General features: G+C 43.2%; 4 protein-coding genes and 1 non-coding gene across 7 annotated transcripts in view; 3 read left to right on the top strand and 2 right to left on the bottom strand.

Moving 5' to 3' along the window:
* The window catches only part of LOC118409729 (3-oxoacyl-[acyl-carrier-protein] reductase FabG-like), an 876,245-nt gene that overhangs the window by 390,493 nt on the left and 466,631 nt on the right, over nt 1-19,121 (top strand). The window lies entirely within an intron of this gene.
* LOC118409716 (jmjC domain-containing protein 8-like) lies at nt 3,884-7,528 on the top strand. The gene is made up of 3 exons (XM_035810985.1): nt 3,884-4,700; nt 5,046-5,337; nt 6,612-7,528. The coding sequence occupies exons 1-3, from the start codon at nt 3,929-3,931 to the stop codon at nt 6,865-6,867; spliced, it is 1,320 nt and encodes a 439-aa protein (XP_035666878.1). The 5' UTR covers nt 3,884-3,928; the 3' UTR covers nt 6,868-7,528.
* LOC118409723 lies at nt 7,782-14,510 on the bottom strand. Of its 3 annotated transcripts, none has more exons than XM_035810997.1 (7): nt 14,454-14,510; nt 12,492-12,563; nt 11,950-12,052; nt 10,095-10,488; nt 9,298-9,432; nt 8,747-8,872; nt 7,782-8,319 (listed from the first exon to the last, which is right to left on the bottom strand). In XM_035810997.1, the coding sequence occupies exons 2-7, from the start codon at nt 12,521-12,523 to the stop codon at nt 8,063-8,065; spliced, it is 1,047 nt and encodes a 348-aa protein (XP_035666890.1). In that variant the 5' UTR covers nt 12,524-12,563; nt 14,454-14,510; the 3' UTR covers nt 7,782-8,062. The 3 variants fall into 3 exon arrangements, with proteins under 3 accessions (XP_035666890.1, XP_035666888.1, XP_035666889.1); XM_035810995.1 differs by lacking the exon at nt 14,454-14,510 and adding an exon at nt 13,883-14,033; XM_035810996.1 differs by lacking the exon at nt 14,454-14,510 and adding an exon at nt 13,118-13,352.
* On the bottom strand, nt 15,051-15,122 carry Trnap-ugg. Its single transcript has one exon. It is a non-coding gene; the product is annotated as a tRNA-Pro (tRNA).
* The window catches only part of LOC118409719 (arrestin domain-containing protein 3-like), a 10,344-nt gene continuing 7,936 nt past the window's right edge, over nt 16,714-19,121 (top strand). Inside the window, exon 1 of the mRNA XM_035810988.1 lies at nt 16,714-17,135. Within this exon, the coding sequence (XP_035666881.1) occupies nt 16,967-17,135 (169 nt within the window). The 5' untranslated portion in view covers nt 16,714-16,966. The remainder of the gene's footprint in view (nt 17,136-19,121) is intronic.

Below are 19,121 nucleotides of genomic sequence, written 5' to 3'. Positions count from 1 at the left end.
TATCAGATCTCGGATTGTTGCAGAGATTCTAACATTCGTTGCAATCAGAACGTTACAGACAGAAAACACCACATGAAGCCTGGTACGGGGGGCTGTAGAGTTGTGTGCACCGTGTGTGTGTGCGTGTGTGCGTGTGTGTGTCTGATTCAGTTAGTATGCGTACTATCCTCCATAGTAACCTCTGGTCGTTCATGTCCCCTTGCTTCCACAACGGTATCGTGTAAGCAAGCAGGAGAGCCAGTGATGACTACGAAGGGTGTTACCAAGACTACATTTCCGTTCAACATTCACTTTAATACAGCCATTCCTTGTTCAAGGCCTTTGAGTCTTGATTTCTTCTACTACTAAGCATTACTTCCCCCTGATGGGCTTGTCTCAAGTCTGTCCCTCTCGAATTGGAACCGAATTATTAACACTTTCTATATGTATACGTCTCTCCCATCTTTTTATCGTTCCCCAACACTACAGGTGTACTATCGTAACATAGCTTCTGCCGCCTCCGACAGGTGTGAAGACTGTTCGGATCAGATGTGACAATGCCATGATGACTCCCCTTTGTCCAGTAAAGCCGTTACAATACGATGTTTATCAACCAATGACAAGGCGTTAGCCCACACAGCTTAAAATCCCACTACAATAGATTTCTGTTTTAAATTATTCAGCAGGACTAGTCGGGGACTGTAAGTGGTTTTCTGCGGATAACGACGTATGCCGTGTCCGAGGAAGGATGTTCGGCGGACCGGAAAAGGTCTCCAGAGAACGATGCCGACGCTCAATTTACGATGTGTCTGATGAATAAAATGTCATTCACCCTAGAGCCTTGTCATCTGCAATATGACATAGCGGGCATTCCTGTGTCAAATATCGTGTCAGCGATGGTTTGTGCTACTTTGTAGTGATGGGGAGTCACCTGGGAGACGACACTTTGCGGGCATGAACGAAGCCTGTGGCTACATGTACAAACATTGGCTGTTACCATTTAATTTTTGCCACGAATAGTTAAAGTAATTTACTATGAATTCGCGTATTTTAATTTTGCGGCAATGAGATTTTTGCGACGTTTTACGTTTACCGTGAGAATAATTGTGTAGCGCAGTAGTTATGCATTAGAAATGCATGTCTGCGCTGCCATGAATTCGCGGTGTATACATTCCAGCGAAAATAAAATCATTGGGAACATTTTAAGATTTACAGTATTGCCATAGTAACCGGAAAATTTACCCCGATGTTTTATATTCATCTTTGTCAAAAATTCTTGTAGCTTACCATTTGTGGGGACAGCATTACTCGAGAATGTGGTATATATTTTGGATGGGTATCAGGAAAATGAGGGACAAGTTCGATTGCAGGCTAGCGACTTTTGTCGTAACTGCAGCAGTACTTCCGCTTTTAGAACCTTCTGGATGAGCTGTGGCCGTGATCTGTTGGGTAGCATTTACTAGCATATCTTAGACTCTATGCATATAACGTTAACATTATTCGATATTTAAGGCGCTCTACGTAAAATTTGTACCAAAAGATCGCACGTAACATTATGTAATTTCTTTCTAATAATCACCAAATAGCAATTACTCAAGCAACTGAATACGATGTTGAAAACGGTCAGACATTTTAGGTAGAACATGACTCGTAGCGGAGCGAGGTCGTTTGAGGTCATTGAGAAGTGACAACTAGTATCGAATGTTCGAACTCAGCGTTCCGTGGAACATGCCACTAATACTTACCCGCGTCACAAAGGCTGCTGAGGCGAGCATGCTTTGTCAAACAGAGAAGCAATTTAAGCCTGTGTTAAAATTGACCTCCTATATGATCATGCACCGACTTATTTAGTATAAAGACGTGTTTAGAAATGCGAGCATGCTGAACTCTGAATCACCCCTCTTTCTAAATGGAACAGGCCACGAATCGACCGTTGTCATGGGGATCGAAGAGAAACATCGAACGTTCGATCCTGAACAAGTACACAGAAAGACACCGCTCCGGCCTGTTTAGGTTAAAAACTTTTTCAGAGTTTTAACAACAACAAGATTTGTGCCATGAGACACAAGAGAAAACCCCCGCAGGACGTCAGGCGCAGACGTCCCATCCTACTTAGTTCGAACGTGACCAAGTCTTCACCCAGCGAGGCTGGACAAGGCGACAGAATCGGCGACGAACATAACAAGGAAGATGAGTCGAATTCTGCAGCCTCAAAAGCTTTTGTAGTCGGTGTGTTCTGTATTTCTCTCCTGGGCACAATCATATGTATGTGTCTCCTACCGAAGTACTTTGCAGCTGACTTAAAATCGCAGACAAGCTCCCCTAACCACAACTTCAGGCGAGTCCAGGAGGAAAACGCAGGATACGACATCCCTCCGAGAACAACAAAGCTGTTCCATGCACGCTGGGAATTCGACAATGGAAAGGTGAGTTTCAGCGTGGCTTTGTTGACCGATAATTGACCATTCAGTCCTTAGTAAAAATGTTAACAGAAACACTTACCTTGCAACATCTTGACTACTGTGCAGCGGTTTGGGCTTCTACTACACAAAAGAACATCACCGCGCTACAAGTGATGCAGAATAAAGCAGGCAGACTTACCTTGGGAACTAATCGCACCCCGATCAAGCATATGCACAATGTCTTATCATGGTTAACTGTGAGCGAAAGACTCTATGTAAGCAGCATGTGTACATTTCACAAGGTACTCCTTGCCAGGGAGCCGTCTTCATTGTACAGTAGACTACATTTGGTATCGGACCAGCATAGTTATCACACGAGACACGCGGCACGGAAAAACTTAAGAACTGAAAAACCAAAAACAAACAGCCTGAAAAAATCCTTCACATATAGAGCAGCAACAGATTGGAACAAACTATCACATGAGCTGCAAACTGCGAACACATCCAGGATTTTCAGACGGCAGCTGGTGAAACATATGCGAGACTTAGCTAAAGACACATGAGGGGCTGGATGATTGATGATTATTGGATAAGGCACATATGTTTTTGTTTAATGATTTTTTATTGACATGTTGTATGTGTGTATGTTGCAAACTGTATGTGTTTTATGTGTATTACTCCTGGAAGATTAGTTGCTGCATTGTTATGTTAACAACTAAAGGAGTGAATGAACAATAAACAATAAACAATTCGTGGCTGTCAATCAGAATTAGCGATTCAGCCAATAATTGGTATAGCTGTATCTAGTAGGGGTGTTATTTTAAGCCAATGAAGGTGGCGTCAGGAATGGCTGATGGATATATATATGTATGCTAGCAACGGTCGTGGACAAGCTAATACGATACGTCTTTTTTTCCATTCGCTGGACAAACCTTAACGACAAGTTCCTACGTCTGATACTAGTACATGGCGTCTCCTTTGCTATACATTATAGCCTGGTGTGTACGAGAATCTGTACGGAACAATTTGGTCGAAAAAAAAAACGGTTGGCGGCCTTGGTGCTGAATTGCTATCAGCACGCCTGAAAAACTTATTTCAGTAACACCTATAACCTCATTTCACTATTAAAGAACTATCAACACCATTCTTTAGGATGCTGGTGAAGAATGTATACCAGAAGACTATCCATGTGAGACTATAAAGCATTGCCAGGCAGGATACTTAAGACATGGTTTTCCTGATGACTACGCGCGGTGCCGCAGAACCCAGCAAGGCAAATGTTGGGCGGTACAGTGTGTAGTATACATAAAAAAACTGCGTCTTACGTACTCTGAATGGCAATTCCACTTACAGATTTTACAAATTCTAGACCAGCTTTCTATCAAGCTCATGGCGTTTTTCAAAACCTACTCAAAGAAACCTACTATTAAGAAAGACGTCCCGTGATTTCTGGGTGAATGGGATTTAATAGGCATAGCGATTATGATAACACGAAATAACAATTCTCTTTCTTATAGGAAACGAAGAAACTAAACAAACGCCAAATTATGAATACCCAACATCACCGTGGCGACGACAGTGACGTAGGTCAACACAGTCACGATCAAACCTCTGGATCTGATCCAGAAGAACTGCCATTGGCTGGCGGCTGGCGACGTTCTGCTGCAACACGGCACAAGTTATCAGGAGAACCCAACTGTGACTTTGACATTAGATATGCTAACAACCTCACCAAAACAGAATTTCAAGAGACTTACCAAGGCAAAGAGCCCTTGCTGCTGAAATTTTCTGGCGGTGCCGAAGAATGGACGGACACAGAAACTTGGACGCGTGCGGGGCTTGTCGGGAAATATGGGGACCACATGGCTGTGTATGGGTACAGCGATACCATCAACTCCCATGGTGGGGAGGCGGAGGAGATGATTGCCATAAAAGACTACGTCCACGTCCACATGGATAAGGTCAATGCCTCGTCTTTGGGCACAACCTACTTAGCCGACGACAAGCTACTGAAGTACGGAGAGCTGCAGGACAAGATCTATCCACCCGAATACCTTCAGTACTTTCGAAGACCGGCAGGGTTGCTGTTTCTAGGTAGATCCGGCCTGGGACTTGGTTGGCACGCACACGGCGACGCTTGGAACGGCGTGGTGTTTGGAGAGAAGCACTGGTATGTGTATAACCGGTCGGCATTTCCACCTGGTATGCACTTTTACGAGTCAGCGGATTGGGTGGAGTATGTGCACAAGTTGTTGCCGCCCAACAAGCGCCCGCTAGAGTGCACGCAGGAGGCTGGGGATATAGTTTACATCCCCCAAGGTAGGTCGTTTGAAACATGGGGCTACTCAAAATAAATCGAGACGTATACGTAACGTTTGATAGTTGACTTGTAGCTGAGCGATAGGACAAAAGCAGTAATGCATTGTATTTCGTTGAATTTTCAATGTGTAAACAAATCTTCAAGTCGGCTGCTGTTGAAACAGCAGGGGAGAAGAAACAGAAAGAAACAACATGCCGACACCCGGGATCGAACCCTGGCCGGCAGATCACAAATTCAACGTGCAAACCACAACGCCAAAAGGTCAGAACTGTTGGCGTGGTCAGTTTGGCAGCGCTTGAACCCCACTGTTACACTGTTGAAGTTAGGTGCCTTTTCCTCCACAGATTTCCATCATAGTGTTGTGAATGTGGGAGAAACGATAGCAGTGGCCTTCAGGGACAACCATTTGACTCCAGTACCCTGCGAAATCCAATTCATGGAGGCCATTAGGAAACTTGAATCAGAAGAAGACATCCGCAGGGGGACGGACGCGCTTAGAGTCAACAACTTGCATTACTACGGAAACCCCTTCCCTGACTTCGCTGTTGGGATGCTCTACTTGAGGGACGGTAACTACCAAGCTGCCTTGGAGAACTTTAGGGCAGCTCTCGCGGTGGATCGTTTCAACATCCGGGTGTAAGTTAAACAGAGCCAAGCTATGTAAGATAATGCTAATGCTTTAAAGACGCCGGTACCACTGTAGTGTATAGTGAGTAGACAGCTCGCCTTCCATATAGGTCCTGGTTCGAGCCCGACTGAGTCGTATGAAAGACTACAAAAACGGTACTCCTGCTTAGCCCTTATAGCTTAGCACTCACAAGGAAAGAGTTTGCTAGGTGAACACATTCCTGGTGGACTAGTGGACTTGCTGTATACAGTGCTGTCACAATCGTGTGGCCTAGGGCTGGGTACCGGTACAGAAAATTCAGGTCCAGGTCCGGTTCAGGTCCAAAGGATCAGGTCCAGGTCCGGACCTGAACCTGGACCTGATTCAGTATGACTCATACCAATGGTCCATTTCACTACAAAGAAATCTGTTTGGCGGAGTATTAGACTTACACTGGCGTTTTAAAATCCTACAACGCTAACTGCACCTGTACGATTGACTGTAAACCTTGGTAGAAATTACTATAAACTCTACTCTACTTCACTCTTGTCATTTTCTTCCAACTGCAAGCGCCAAAACGTGTGAATGCCTGATAAAATAATATGTAAATTTTCTAATCGGTCCAACATCCGGTCCACCTAATTTTTTTTGGACCGGTCCAATAAGAAAAACCGGTTTTATACCGGTACGCTGTACCGATACCCAGCCCTAGTGTGGCCATTTCATTGTGTGACCAAAATGGCTGCAGATGCGGACATGGGCAATGCTCTATAACTAATGTTTTGGGGAAAGACTTAACAACTTCAATGAAACAATCTTTTTCGTTGTTTTCCTGTCTATGGAAATCTTGATGTCATAAAATTGTGATTCCGCTAAAGCAAGGAGGGTCGTAGTCGTACATTTGATTGCGGAATAGTAATACAATATTCTATTGAAGACAGAAAACAACCACAAACTAAAAATTTATAAAGAATTTCCACGCACTTTCTATGTCTATTGTGCAGGCAGGTGTTGATCCCCATGTTGGTGTCCCTATTTACATTTCAATGGATACCTGTCCAAGCGCACAGTACAGCACTTGAAGTATGCTCCTGGTGTTATCTTCTATGGGCTCTGTATATCTTAAAGTGGCAATTGAGAGGGTCGAAAAAGCTTTAGCTATGATGCAAAAAAGCTTTAGCTATGATACACAGAAATTCAAATACGGACACCAACATGGCGGTGAACATGTAAAAAACACGACTACACGTGATACTCGGGCCATTCACTGCCTATTTTTATGTCCTCCTGTGTTCTGAAATAGGCACCTAGGGATCAGTGATGCACTGTGCATGCAGGGACGCATAGCTGAGGCGGAGACGTGCCTTGTGGAAGCCATGGATATACACAGATCGTCTGTGCATTTATATGAACAGTTCGGAAAATTAAAACAGTTCCAAGGTGACCTGGTAACCGCCAGAAAGGCCTACGAGGCGGCTTTGCGACTACGGCCCGACAACAAGGACCTCCAACGGAAAGTGTTAGCATTGCAGAAAGATTTGTTCGAGAATTTGGAGTGAGACACAATTTTGAACACCCCCTTTCAGAAAGATAAGTTTAGCATGGTTATAGTAAGCTTTGCGTCATAGGCTATTTTCCTCAACACGCGTTGCCAAGTTGCTGAGGTCGTTCTAGATGCCCTTTTTTTATCTAATTGATAATGTCGACTTGTTACTGTCATAGTCAGAAGAGACATCGCTTGCCCTTGACATCAACATCATTGAATGTATGAGAGAATGTTACAGGGTTTTTTTTTACTTAACGTCAACTAAGGAATTTGTAATTTGTTAAAAATCAAAGTTGTAGCCAGTGACATTTTACCCATTATCTGAGTCACATGTTCTATTGTTCATGTTGCTGAATGCTTAAGTTGTTCTTTTATTTGTAACAAAATGATTGAAGGGCACAAAGAGAAAATTAAACACAGCGAGTTTTACTGTCCTATACGTGAAGATGACTGTATACCGACAGAGTTTAAAAGATGTTTACGATTGGTATCATAGTAAAACATCCATGCAGACACATTTGAGCAAATGTAGTCGCCCAACTGCCGTCACGACATGGCCCGCTTTACATATCAATGAAGCAGCCGGTGCTGGCCGCCATGTTGGTGTTTCTATTTACATCCGGATCCGTTGGGTTGCAATATCGATGAATCAAATTGAATGTTTTTTTACACTCCAGCTACAGTTAATGGGATTCGTTTGAGTGAAATAAAAACAAACTCACGAGCATCATGTTCCAATTTTAATGTACAGTTGTAAATACAACACCACCACCAACGACCGATCACCGAAAAAACAAACACTAATCATGCAAAGTTCATGCATGTCTAAAGCTACGTACATGTTTCTCGCTCTACTTAAAATATGTACCAAAAGATACAAGGTAACATTATCTAATTTCTTTCTAAGAATCGTTGGGAAACTTGTTCGTGATAATAGGCAGCAAAATTAGAGACGCTGCATTACAATAAGTCTTGGAATTGCAGTCAATAAAAAAACAAGTTCAAATATGGACCAACAAGCGGCTCTCTGTGGTAGTCCAGCAAAAATTCCGGTTTTGATATCTCATGTTCTGGATCTTTCTGGATATGTTAGGGTCATGGTTTTTCGGTTGGTTACTAGCTTTTTGTCTCGGAAAGAAGTGACATAGTTTTGGGTCACCTAGCATCTTGTTTCAAATTGCGTGGACCTTCTTTTCGGAGTTTTTTTTCTACATTGCGTCTGTTGTCTGTGATACTGTTGTTATGTCGAACACCTCTGCGTGGCCACCGCCAGTTCCTGCGGTGTGGCCACCACAGTGGGCGCTGCAACAACAGCGACCTCTTGTGGCGTGGCTGGTCCTGCAGATCCAACTCCAGCGACCTCTTGCGGCGCAGCATGTTTCTGCAGGTGACGTCAGAGCAGCAGGTGCTCCATCCTGAACGGACTCCACTATCGTGGAAGGTGACCAAGGATGTCGTGGGGGATCTTAATGATAAGAAAAAAAGAATAAAGAAACGTCAGCGCCGCTTGTGGTTTGTTCTAGCTAAAGACATCAGCAATTTACCCCCTAAGGAATCTAACTACGTTACCACAATGAAGAGCTGTTTCTCACTGGTTAAGATAATTCACCTTGGTGTATTGAAGCAGCCAATAGATAACGCTACCCAATCTGAGTAATGAGGTTGTTTACGTGCTTGACGCACCTCCTCTAACACAGGACACCAATTCTACGTCCCTTCCGAAAGTCCAAATATTGTACTGCAAATTACACTGAAACTTGCTTCAGAACAATGTATAAGTAACAATTCACGTTTGCATATATGATAATTATCTCTTTTTATTCAATGACATAGAGAGGCAAACATGTTGTATGTCAACCTAAATGTCGCTTATCAAAGATAAAAAGACCTACTTTTTGCTCTCTCGACCAGTTTCATCTGGAACCAGTGCTGTCGGTAGAAGGGGGAGGGTACCCACTTGAACCTAGAGTCATACTCTGTACTTCCGGGAGGATGGATTCTGCCGTCTTTCCTGTTAACTGCACAATACATTAACATTTAGCATTAGAATAGTAAAGACATGCATCGGGAAAACAGATTGACGTCACTAGTAGCAGAGTGAGGTCGTTTGAGGTCATTGAGTTGGAAGTGACCACTAGTATCGAATGTTCGAACTCAGTGTTCCGTGGAGCATGCTGACGTCTGAATACCCCTCTTCCTAAATGGAGCATGCCACGACCGTTGTCATGGTGACCGAAAAGAAACATCGAACGTACGATCCTGAACAAGTACACAGAAAAACGACGCTCCTGTTTTTAGGGTCCCCTGTTTAGGTTGAATATTTGTCAGATTCTTTCCATGAGGCAGAAGAGAACATTTAACAGAGTGAAGTTTACTGTTTTACATATGAAGATGACTGTATGCCACAAAGGATCACACAGTTTAAAAGATGTGAAGTACTTACACAAGTACGGCTGGAAGATGTAAGCCTCGGGGAACACTTGTGTGGAGTCCGACAGCAGGTCCACTGTGTGGGAGCGGCGGCACTTCTTCACCTCAAGGTGCTTGGGGAAACCGTACCTGTCGTACCAAAATATCTCTGGGGGAAAGAAAGGGATGAAAACTTCACACTATGATACTCGAATGGCCTGGATGACAATGGTTTTTGTTTGCTAAAGCACATAAGAACTTCGATTCTACTTATCAAACGGTCGTTGGTCAACTTTGCCGCTTGTCCCATTGTGTCTATACTTGGATTCATAAGCTGAATAATAATCATGGCGGTTGATGATTGGCATGAAAGCTGATCTACATTGGTTTATTACCTACTGAAAATTTATTACTTTTATCCACCATTAGGGAAATACTTTGGGGCCCATCGGCCAACGTTGAACCGAGACCGGGGTAGGTATCGGCTTCCGGTAACTTTTGACCCACTCGTGACGTCACCTTTCATAGACCAAAGATCGAAGAGAGTGTACTGAATTCGTGACGAAGACCATTGATATTCTTTGAGTTGGATAAAAGTAATAAATTCTTGTTTGTTTGTTTGTTTGAACCTTTATTTATTCATGAAAGCTCAAATCGGCCTGCAGGCCGCTTTTCATTGAGGTCATGAGGGAAGAGGCAAGGGTCAGACAAAGTATATAACAGAGATCAAGTGGATCATTCATTTGTCTTTATTTCTCTGGGGAGAAGGGTCTCTGCTGTTGCTATTATGCCCTTGCTGCTTATTTTGTGTTTGTTTTGTTCGACACTCACGTGGTTTCTTGGGGAAGAAGTCATCCAGCGATTGCCGGCGTCCAGGCGTCGTCCTGCTGGACGGGAGATCCAAGTCAGCTGACGCCGATTTAGCAGGGGGACTAGCAGGTTTGGATCCAGGTGGGGTCACCTGTTTGGATCCAGGTGGGGTCACCTGTTTGGATCCAGGTGGGGTCACCTGTTTGGATCCAGGTGGAGTCACCTGGTAAGATCCAGGTGGAGACAGCTGTTTGGATCCGGGTGGCGTGATTTGTTGGAAGGCAATTTTCGGGGTGGCCGGTTTGGACCTGGGCGGGGAAAACTGACTGGAGCCAGGAGGACTGAAAGACGCAGAGCTGGGTGGAGTCGGACCGTAGGACGCAGGAATCACTGGAAACCTCACTCTTTGGTTTGGCTGGAAAAAACGGTAAACATTATGCCATGATATATTAATCTCCTGATATATCTTATAAACTACTCGTTTTAGTCAAACCGATTTCAAGGGAAGCTATGATACACAAAGTACAAACATAGGTATCAGGAATAGTCAAATTCCACATAGCTAGTATAGAATTACTTACGAACAGCAATCATCACTGGGAACCATACAACTAGGACTCAGTAGATCAGATGTAAAGTTACGGTGTGCAAAAGAAGAATGAGGTTCTAAGTACACGTGCGCGGCTGGATGCATTGTGGGTAATTTGTCAAAGGTGAAGGCCTCTAACTTCTTAACAGTTCTCGTCGAGACCATGCTTTTTAAAGTTACATGTTTTATTAGGTCTCAGAGGCCCTCACTATTGACTTATTAACGATGATGCATTTCGCTACGCATGTGTACATCGAACCATGACCCTCCATTTCCTCACAGTTCTTCTTTGCTAATCTCCAAGCAGATATATCTGTGTCAAGGCAGAATACAAACGGGGAACCATTGTCTAACAGGTCTATTGGTCGGCCCTTTGTATATTTTCGTCCTTGCCACCGACAGATCGATCTGCTTGGAGATTACTTCGTTCCAACATGGCCTAGCCTGGAATCCAGCAGTTGGCAGGAAGCGTACCTTTGGGGAGCGACCAAAGCACAACACGGCTGGATTCCAGGCTAACATGGCCGGCATATCCCCATCGATTGCTTCCTACATCACTGTCCTACATTCTCCAGATACCGACAACAGCTTGGGCTTGTCCGCTCATAAAGTGCTAATCAGAATCGGATGTTTACGATTGGTATCATAGTAAAACATACATGCAGACACATTTTAGGAAATATAGTCGCACAACTGCTGCCACTTTAATATGACATGGCACACTTGCCTTATCAATGAAGCAGTCGGTGCAGGCCGCCATTCTGGTGTGCCTATTTGAATCCGTTGGGTGCACAGATATGTACTTAATCGACAAGTTTTCAAGCATTCCTTCAATATTCTCTAGATCTCTCTACTTTGAGCCTTAAACAATTAATGGTGATTACTCGAAAAGTTTTGTGTAATGTCCGACGAAGCCTAAGCATGAAATGGTTCCATGAAATGTAAATAGAGACACCAATATGGCGGAGGACACAGTGATGACGTCAGGAGCGAATACCGATGTCGATGACACTACCTCCTACTCGCCATGTAGAGGTTTAAAATAGGCTCCGGGTTTTTTAAAACGTTTTTTTGGTCGTTTTTATCTGACTTTCTATTTTGTACTCTTTCTTGATGTCTCACGGCCTAACATCAGCCGGAGCTTGGTTGGAGAGAAACAACCTCTGTTTGGAGAAAAACTACCTCCTAGCTATCACAGCCATACGACTCTTAAGAGTATCCACGTTGTTACTTGGCGTGGGGTTACCTTGGTGGAATGATTCGGAAGGCGGGTCACACTTGACTCACCGTGAATAGCCGGCGGGCTGTCCCCACCTGTGATCCCAGCTGAGAAGATCTCCCCGACGACAGTGTGGTACCCGGTGCAGCTGGGGCCGTGGACGCCCGAGAGCTGAAGGTTGGGTATATGATAGTTATTTGTATGTATTCAGATTTTTTACCAGTAAAAACTGTGACAGTACATTGCAAGATTCTGGTGATGGTTGACCACAGAGATATAGATAACAACACAAGAATACCCAACAAGCACAGTTGAAAGAGAACAAATTTAATCTAAGATAAGAATACATACAAATCCTAGCGTTTGAAACGACACAGATCAATACATAGAAAATGCAGAACACGTAAACACATATAGCCAAAGGTAAAAACGGCAAAACTTAGCAAGAGTCTGGAATAGAATATATATCTACGTTGTAAACCAACTTGTGCTGTATGTCGTTTGAGCTGTATACGTATACTACATTGCAACCTTGGATTTATGATATGTGTATAAATGTGAATATGGTAACGTTAGAGTGTGCGAGTAAGTTCTAAGTGGAAAGACTTACCCGCGACCTATTGGTGTAGCAGCTTTGAACATTGTGGATGTATGCTTTGCGACGGTAACCTCACATTGTCACCTGTGAGAAAGTCAAGTTTGGTTAAAAAATGGTCATCCCATGTTATAATTTACGTAAGGTCGTCGTGCGATTTTTGTGTCGTAGAACTTTGCAAGCAGGCTTTGACAGAACCAAACACCGACAAGAATCTCAGACAGTATTTTCCGTAACATCACAGCTGGAATGCGTACAACACGTGCACGACTATCCCAAGATCGCCATCGGTGTGCAATCGTACGACGATTGTGTGACGGACATGACCAGATCCATTAGGCACAACTTTCGTACGCCAGAATACACATACAGTGAGAAGTATTACATTCCTAGTCTAAAGGTAGACGTCGTTCACCCATTTCCACCTTTGAACAATAGTATATGTAACAACATTATTGTTTACCCCCTATCAATGTTCGAATCAAAACATCACGTTCGACCTATACGACGCCCACTTCAGTTTTAAAAGAGAGGTGGTCAGAATTGCACGTAGTTGCAAAATCCTAGTTTTCCTGTGTAGCCATATAAGACAGTATCTTGACTACCAAGGTAGAGTTTGACTCGGATAATATGACACCTACCTTTGTTTACTCAACAGCTGACTGAAAAGTTACCCCCACGACTAACAACTAAAAAGTGCCCAGCCCCGCAACAGCTCAAATAGAACGGAAATTTACCCAACACTTCAGTGCGACTGAAAGTTCACTCGGTTCCAACGTATTTGTCTTTGAAGCAAAGTCCAGTTTACCCGTGTTTTCACTCAAAGCAGTTGTATTACAATGCAGGCCGTACAAGACAAAGACTGTTCCCAAGGGAAATGTTCAGACTATACAATACGGCCATCAAACACGGTACAAATTACAGTAATTTTTCACACGTTTTTCAAACAAAGTGTCGAATGGTTTAAAGCCAGATCTTTCTGACGCAAGGTTTTGGCGAAAGAGATCGTGACTGAGGAAATTTCTGAGTGACCTTTTGGCGAACAAACTGGGGCATATTGATATAGAATACACGCTGAATCCGGACAACACCATGCACAAACATGGTCAATCTGCGCGGGTCCGGGGAATCACGTATTGTCGTCCCAAGCTAACTATGTTACTACATAGATCTTGGTGATTTTCGAGACTTTTCATAAACAAATTCAAACCCCTGTAAACACTGTCACAACTGAACATAAGGCTATATCAAGCTTAGTAACACGACCAACATTTGAAAGGTTATATACTTAGACAGGTAGCCATGCAAATACGGTACCCTTCTTCCGACAACGCCCGTCACTTAAACTTCCTGTCACAACATACAAAGATCAAGTCAACTCAACGATTCGGATATATACTACTTACCTTGCCATTCCTCTTGTGCTGTGTGATGTACAATCTACAGGTATAAGACTACTGGGAACTACCGTCCGGATTTGCCAAACCAGACGGAAGGACAGGTGTATGGGGGTCACAGGTCGCCGCGAGTGAAAAGGCTGTCGCTAGGTGCCACGGCTTGCCTAGCAACGGGACGCGCAACCCGACATGCGATATCCCACCTATTGTGTGCCACCATGCGTAGGCTTTGTAACCGGGAATCCACGGCTTACAAGCCTAACGCAGGCCAGCTTTTCGGCACCAGGGCAAACATATCACCGAGGAACTCTTGTCTCAGTCCCTCGGGGAAAGCTCTGTATAGCAACAGGACTGTTAATCTAACAAGTTAAGTAGGAAAATATATCCACGAATGCTAATACTGTAGAACCAATAGTGTAAATGAAATGCTAGACCCTGTATGTTGACTTATTCATACCTATAGATATCCATATATAGTTGTCACTGTATAAGCAGCTGTTATACATGTAGACCTGACGAAAGTTGCTGTACTTTTGTCGTGTCAATAAAGATTTCACTAATTAAGGGGGGCAAAACTCACCAAGTGGATATAGTCGGACAGACGGGGGTTGAAGCTTACAGTGCCGAGGAAGCCCAATCTTCTGCTCTGGCCGAGCGACTGATTGTCGGCTTTCAAATACTGGAAGTTAACAAGTACACATGTAAGGGATTTGGGTTCAAAACCCTGAAAAGAAAAGATCTTTAAAAAATAGTTGTTCCTCAAACAGTGAAGCGTCATGCTATGTTGCGTTATGTCAATCGCATGGGATTATGAGGATTATAACTTTAATTTAACAGACGGGAGCTTGCTCACCACATGTAAGAGTCTTTGTGGACAATATAGACATAGCATATGATAGCTTAATGAAAAAGTAAAAGTATACATGTTGTGGTATTCTTCTTGACCCTTTCTCGGCACGAAAATATCAAAACAAAAATCACATTTTTCAGAAACCAATATTTCAACATAGTCCATGTAACTTTTGTCAACCCTGCAAAAATAGATAATATATCCATACTCAACTGTATCTACATGGTCGTGCTGGAGGGCTTCTGGTGTAAAACCGTTACCTAGACTGCTAAGGTGGATTTACCACCAAATTTGTATTGGTCAGAGACACAAAAGATCACAAAATAAGGGCCTGTCCGGGATTTGAACCCGGGACCTCTCGCACCCAAAGCGAGAATCATACCCCTAGACCAACAGGCCACATGGGTTAAAACCACGTGATTTATGTAGTCCTTACAAGAAGCTTTGTCGAAAGAATACAAAATGGTTTGTACGGGAGAAACAAGTATAGTCAAGTCAAGTTTATTGCACAACGATTGCATCAGGTACAATGTATGGTAAATAACGTATTACTAACAGCTACAAAATATCTACATTAGTATACTGGTCTAACATCATTACGAAATATGGTGGCATAGTGTATTTCATATTGTTATGGCATGACTTCTCTTTTGCATAGCATTACATAAGGTCGACAGATATGGAGTCGGGGCCGCGGTAGAAGCAATATTGAATATTGCTCTATTTGTTTTGGGTAATGTTGTTCTGTTGTTACATATGGTATGATAAGTTCCAATGTTTGTGCCATTTACCGTGTCTTTCAGTAGGTGTATTTCACATTTTCCTACACTTATAAATTAACCTTCATATTTTATTAGTGCACCTCCCAAACACGCATATTGATACATGTTGCTTACACTCTTTATTGTTCGCTCTTGTCTGTACGGCGTACGTACCGACAAAAACACGCTGTAGAACGTTGACCCGTACCCTACATCTGCTTGAAGGTTGTCTATCTGTGCGTCTGAGCGCCGGCTGGTTTCAGTTTGATAAAAAAATGCTAGACGTCCTTGGAATTCCAACCTAAAGAGCCACAGTGGGAATGTGTGTATCTGTTCTTGCTACATCAGTTTTATCAGTCACCAAATGCTGCCCCCTCTGATATAAAACCTGTGTCATATCAAAACATGCCTGCTATAGGTGGTATCTCAATGCACTTGGTGCACTGGTGTGGCACTGCGGGGTTCGTTCACTGCAGCATTGTTGTGTTATTTTCTCCGATTTCTTATAATTAAGATATTACGTAATACATAAAAGTATGACTTAGAAGACAGCAAAAACACAAAACGTAAGAAAATTCGCTCTTTATCTCTGACATTCGTTGATTAATCTTTCGAATCCCGCAGTGCCGCACCGGTGCCCCAAGTGCAGTGAGATACCACCTATATGGTACGCATCACCTAGCAGTAACGCCACCTCTACTGCTACTAGTCTTTAGTTACTACCTCCGGGGAGGACGTTCACCTCATTCGGGAGCACTATATGTGTGTGTTTGTCTGTCTGTGTGTGTGTGTTTGTGCATTCGCACCTATATATCTCAAGATTATTAAAGATATCCTTTTGACGGACATGCCTGGTCATTTTGGGCGCGGTAGCAGAATTTTCAGGTAATGCAGAGGTATAGATCAAATCACTAGTGGACCAATAATCTATTAAACATTGATTTTCTTTCCATAGGTCAAGACCAATCCACGTATCGAATGTCGTAGCAATTCCCCATAGCTTTCTGAGTTGAGCTGTTCGACTAACTTTAAAATACTAGTATGCAAACGGTACTAATAAAACATAACCTTTTTGTCAAGGGAAGACGACTGGCATACATGAATCAGCTATGAATCCCTTCACCTAATGCTATTAGCAATGATGTTTTGAATAGTGTCAATGTATACACAAACGTTGGTGGTTAACCGAGTTTAATACTCAGTTCAGTGTTACGCCTTTTGATACAGAAGCCATCATGTGAAACATATTGTCCGTCAGAGGACGTCAACTAACCATGACACACGGCCGGAGAGAGCCCCCGAGGCACCCGGGTTAGAGATACCGGCGTCTCTGGAGGTGAATTCCTGGGCTAATAATACACGCCGCTTCACGTACGCACGCGAGTTTGGGAAAATGTTTGCTCTACTTGGCTGTGTACCTTGGGAATAAGACTTCCCCACTGTAGCCAATTTTTCCGCGGAAAGCTAAGGGTGTGTTGTGGTATGGCTTCGGTAGCGTGCGAGTACGGTACCTTAAACCGCAGAAGTACCGACCCTGAGGAACCCAGAGTCTTCAGAATCGTCTTCGAGAAAAACAAGGAGGTGTACAGACCAGGGGAGTGTCTGGCGGGGGAGATCGCGGTGGAATTCTCCGAGGTCAAAAGGATACAAGGTACGGCTTGTTTGTATCTTCTGAGTGGTGCGAAGCCGATACCTTGTTTCTTGTCGCTGCCAAAGAGAAAACATGTGTGTGCAAATGTTGATGTTTGCTATAAGTTGTCGGTTTTGCTGAAGTTATAGTACAGTGTGTCCGTCAACCTATAAATGATGCACAGAATCTTTGGTTTGTAATTTTGGTAAGAAGATGGAAGCACCAATCACAAAACCTTTCTATCATCCTCTTTTATGAAACGACACTCTGATGGTGATGTTCCAGGATTCTGTGTCCCCCCAGGAAAATCAGTCCCCCTCCTCCCATTGGTCCAATTTGAAGCTGGTGGGCGTGGTCTAAAAGTACGAAGGCCCACAGCAACAAAGACTATTATATGCTATATTTTAACATCGAAAGCTGTTTTTCAATGTAACGCACATCTTTAACGTGAATGTCTAAAAAACCAACATACTTTTTGTAGGAATTGAAAGATGGGTGGCCCATTTTCACGGGAAAATTAGATTTTCGGTCCCCCCAGATCTTCCTATGGCTATTCTTTTGAAACCATATTTTTCATCTTAAAGACATATTTCGGAATACAACATTAAAAATATGAACGTTAAGTGAACAAAAAGGCTCATTAGTTTGGCATTTGTAGGGATTTCAAGTAAACATATCCCCAAAGGTATTCGGGATTAATGTCCCCTTAACGAAAAGTAAACTGCTATTACTGTGGTCATATTTAAAACATGCTTCTCGACTTGACACTAATTTGCATGTTTCTAAAACAAATAAATACAATACGGGTGAATGGGGACATATCTTCCTAGGATTTTCTGTCCCCTCGCTGAATGTATCGCTGAATATACGTATTACATATGAATGGGGACACATTTCACTAGGATTTCCTGTCCCCTCATTGAATGTATTACAAGAATGGGGACACATTTTCCTAGGAATTTCTGTCCCCTCGCTGAATGTATAACAGTTGAATGGGGACACATTTTCCTAGGATTTTCTGTCCCCTCGTTTAATGTGTTACAGGTGAATGGGGACACATTTTCCTAGGATTTTCAGTCCCCTCGCTTAATGTATTACGAGAATGGGGACACATTTTCCCGGGATTTTCAGTCCCCTCGCTGAATGTATTACAAGAATGGGGACACATTTTCCTAGGAATTTCTGTCCCCTCACCGAATGTATTACGAGAATGGGTACACATTTTCCTAGGATTTGCTGTCCCCTCGCTGAATGTATAAGTACTAAAACATATGATAAGGGACACATTTTCCTAGGATTTTCTGTCCCCTCGCTTAATGTGTTACAGGTGAATGGGTACACATTTTCCTAGGATTTTCTGTCCCCTCACCGAATGTATTACAAGAATGGGGACACATTTTCCTAGGATTTTCAGTCCCCTCGCTTAATCGCTTAAAGTATTACGAGAATGGGGACACATTTTCCCGGGATTTTCAGTCCCCTCGCTGAATGTGTTACAAGAATGGGGACACATTTTCCTAGGAATTTCTGTCCCCTTTGCTGAATTTATAAGCACTATAACATATGAATGGGTACACATTTTCCTAGGATTTTCTGTCCCCTCGTTTAATGTGTTACAGGTGAATGGGGACACATTTTCCTAGGATTTTCAGTCCCCTCGCTTAATGTATTACGAGAATGGGGACACATTTTCCCGGGATTTTCAGTCCCCTCGCTGAATGTATTACAAGAATGGGGACACATTTTCCTAGGAATTTCTGTCCCCTCACCGAATGTATTACGAGAATGGGTACACATTTTCCTAGGATTTGCTGTCCCCTCGCTGAATGTATAAGTACTAAAACATATGATAAGGGACACATTTTCCTAGGATTTTCTGTCCCCTCGCTTAATGTGTTACAGGTGAATGGGTACACATTTTCCTAGGATTTTCTGTCCCCTCACCGAATGTATTACAAGAATGGGGACACATTTTCCTAGGATTATCAGTCCCCTCGCTAATCGCTA

The sequence above is a fragment of the Branchiostoma floridae genome, chromosome 2, assembly GCF_000003815.2.
Source record: "Branchiostoma floridae strain S238N-H82 chromosome 2, Bfl_VNyyK, whole genome shotgun sequence".
Taxonomy (NCBI): Eukaryota; Metazoa; Chordata; class Leptocardii; order Amphioxiformes; family Branchiostomatidae; genus Branchiostoma; species Branchiostoma floridae.
The sequence above is the reverse complement of the archived record's forward strand: the minus strand, read 5'-3'. Positions and strand labels throughout refer to the sequence as shown.

Bases quoted from the DNA above. Each gene is read 5' to 3' on its own strand.
- LOC118409716 (XM_035810985.1), top strand. From the start codon at position 3,929: ATGAATACCCAACATCACCGTGGCGACGACAGTGACGTAGGTCAACAC. The intron at 4,701-5,045 runs GTAGGTCGTTTG...TTTCCTCCACAG, and splicing joins TATAGTTTACATCCCCCAAG to ATTTCCATCATAGTGTTGTG. The intron at 5,338-6,611 runs GTAAGTTAAACA...GTTCTGAAATAG, and splicing joins GATCGTTTCAACATCCGGGT to GCACCTAGGGATCAGTGATG.
- LOC118409723 (XM_035810997.1), bottom strand. From the start codon at position 12,523: ATGTTCAAAGCTGCTACACCAATAGGTCGCGG. The intron at 9,433-10,094 runs GTGAGTGTCGAA...TCTTTCCCCCAG, and splicing joins CTTCTTCCCCAAGAAACCAC to AGATATTTTGGTACGACAGG. The intron at 8,873-9,297 runs GTAAGTACTTCA...TGTATTGTGCAG, and splicing joins CATCTTCCAGCCGTACTTGT to TTAACAGGAAAGACGGCAGA.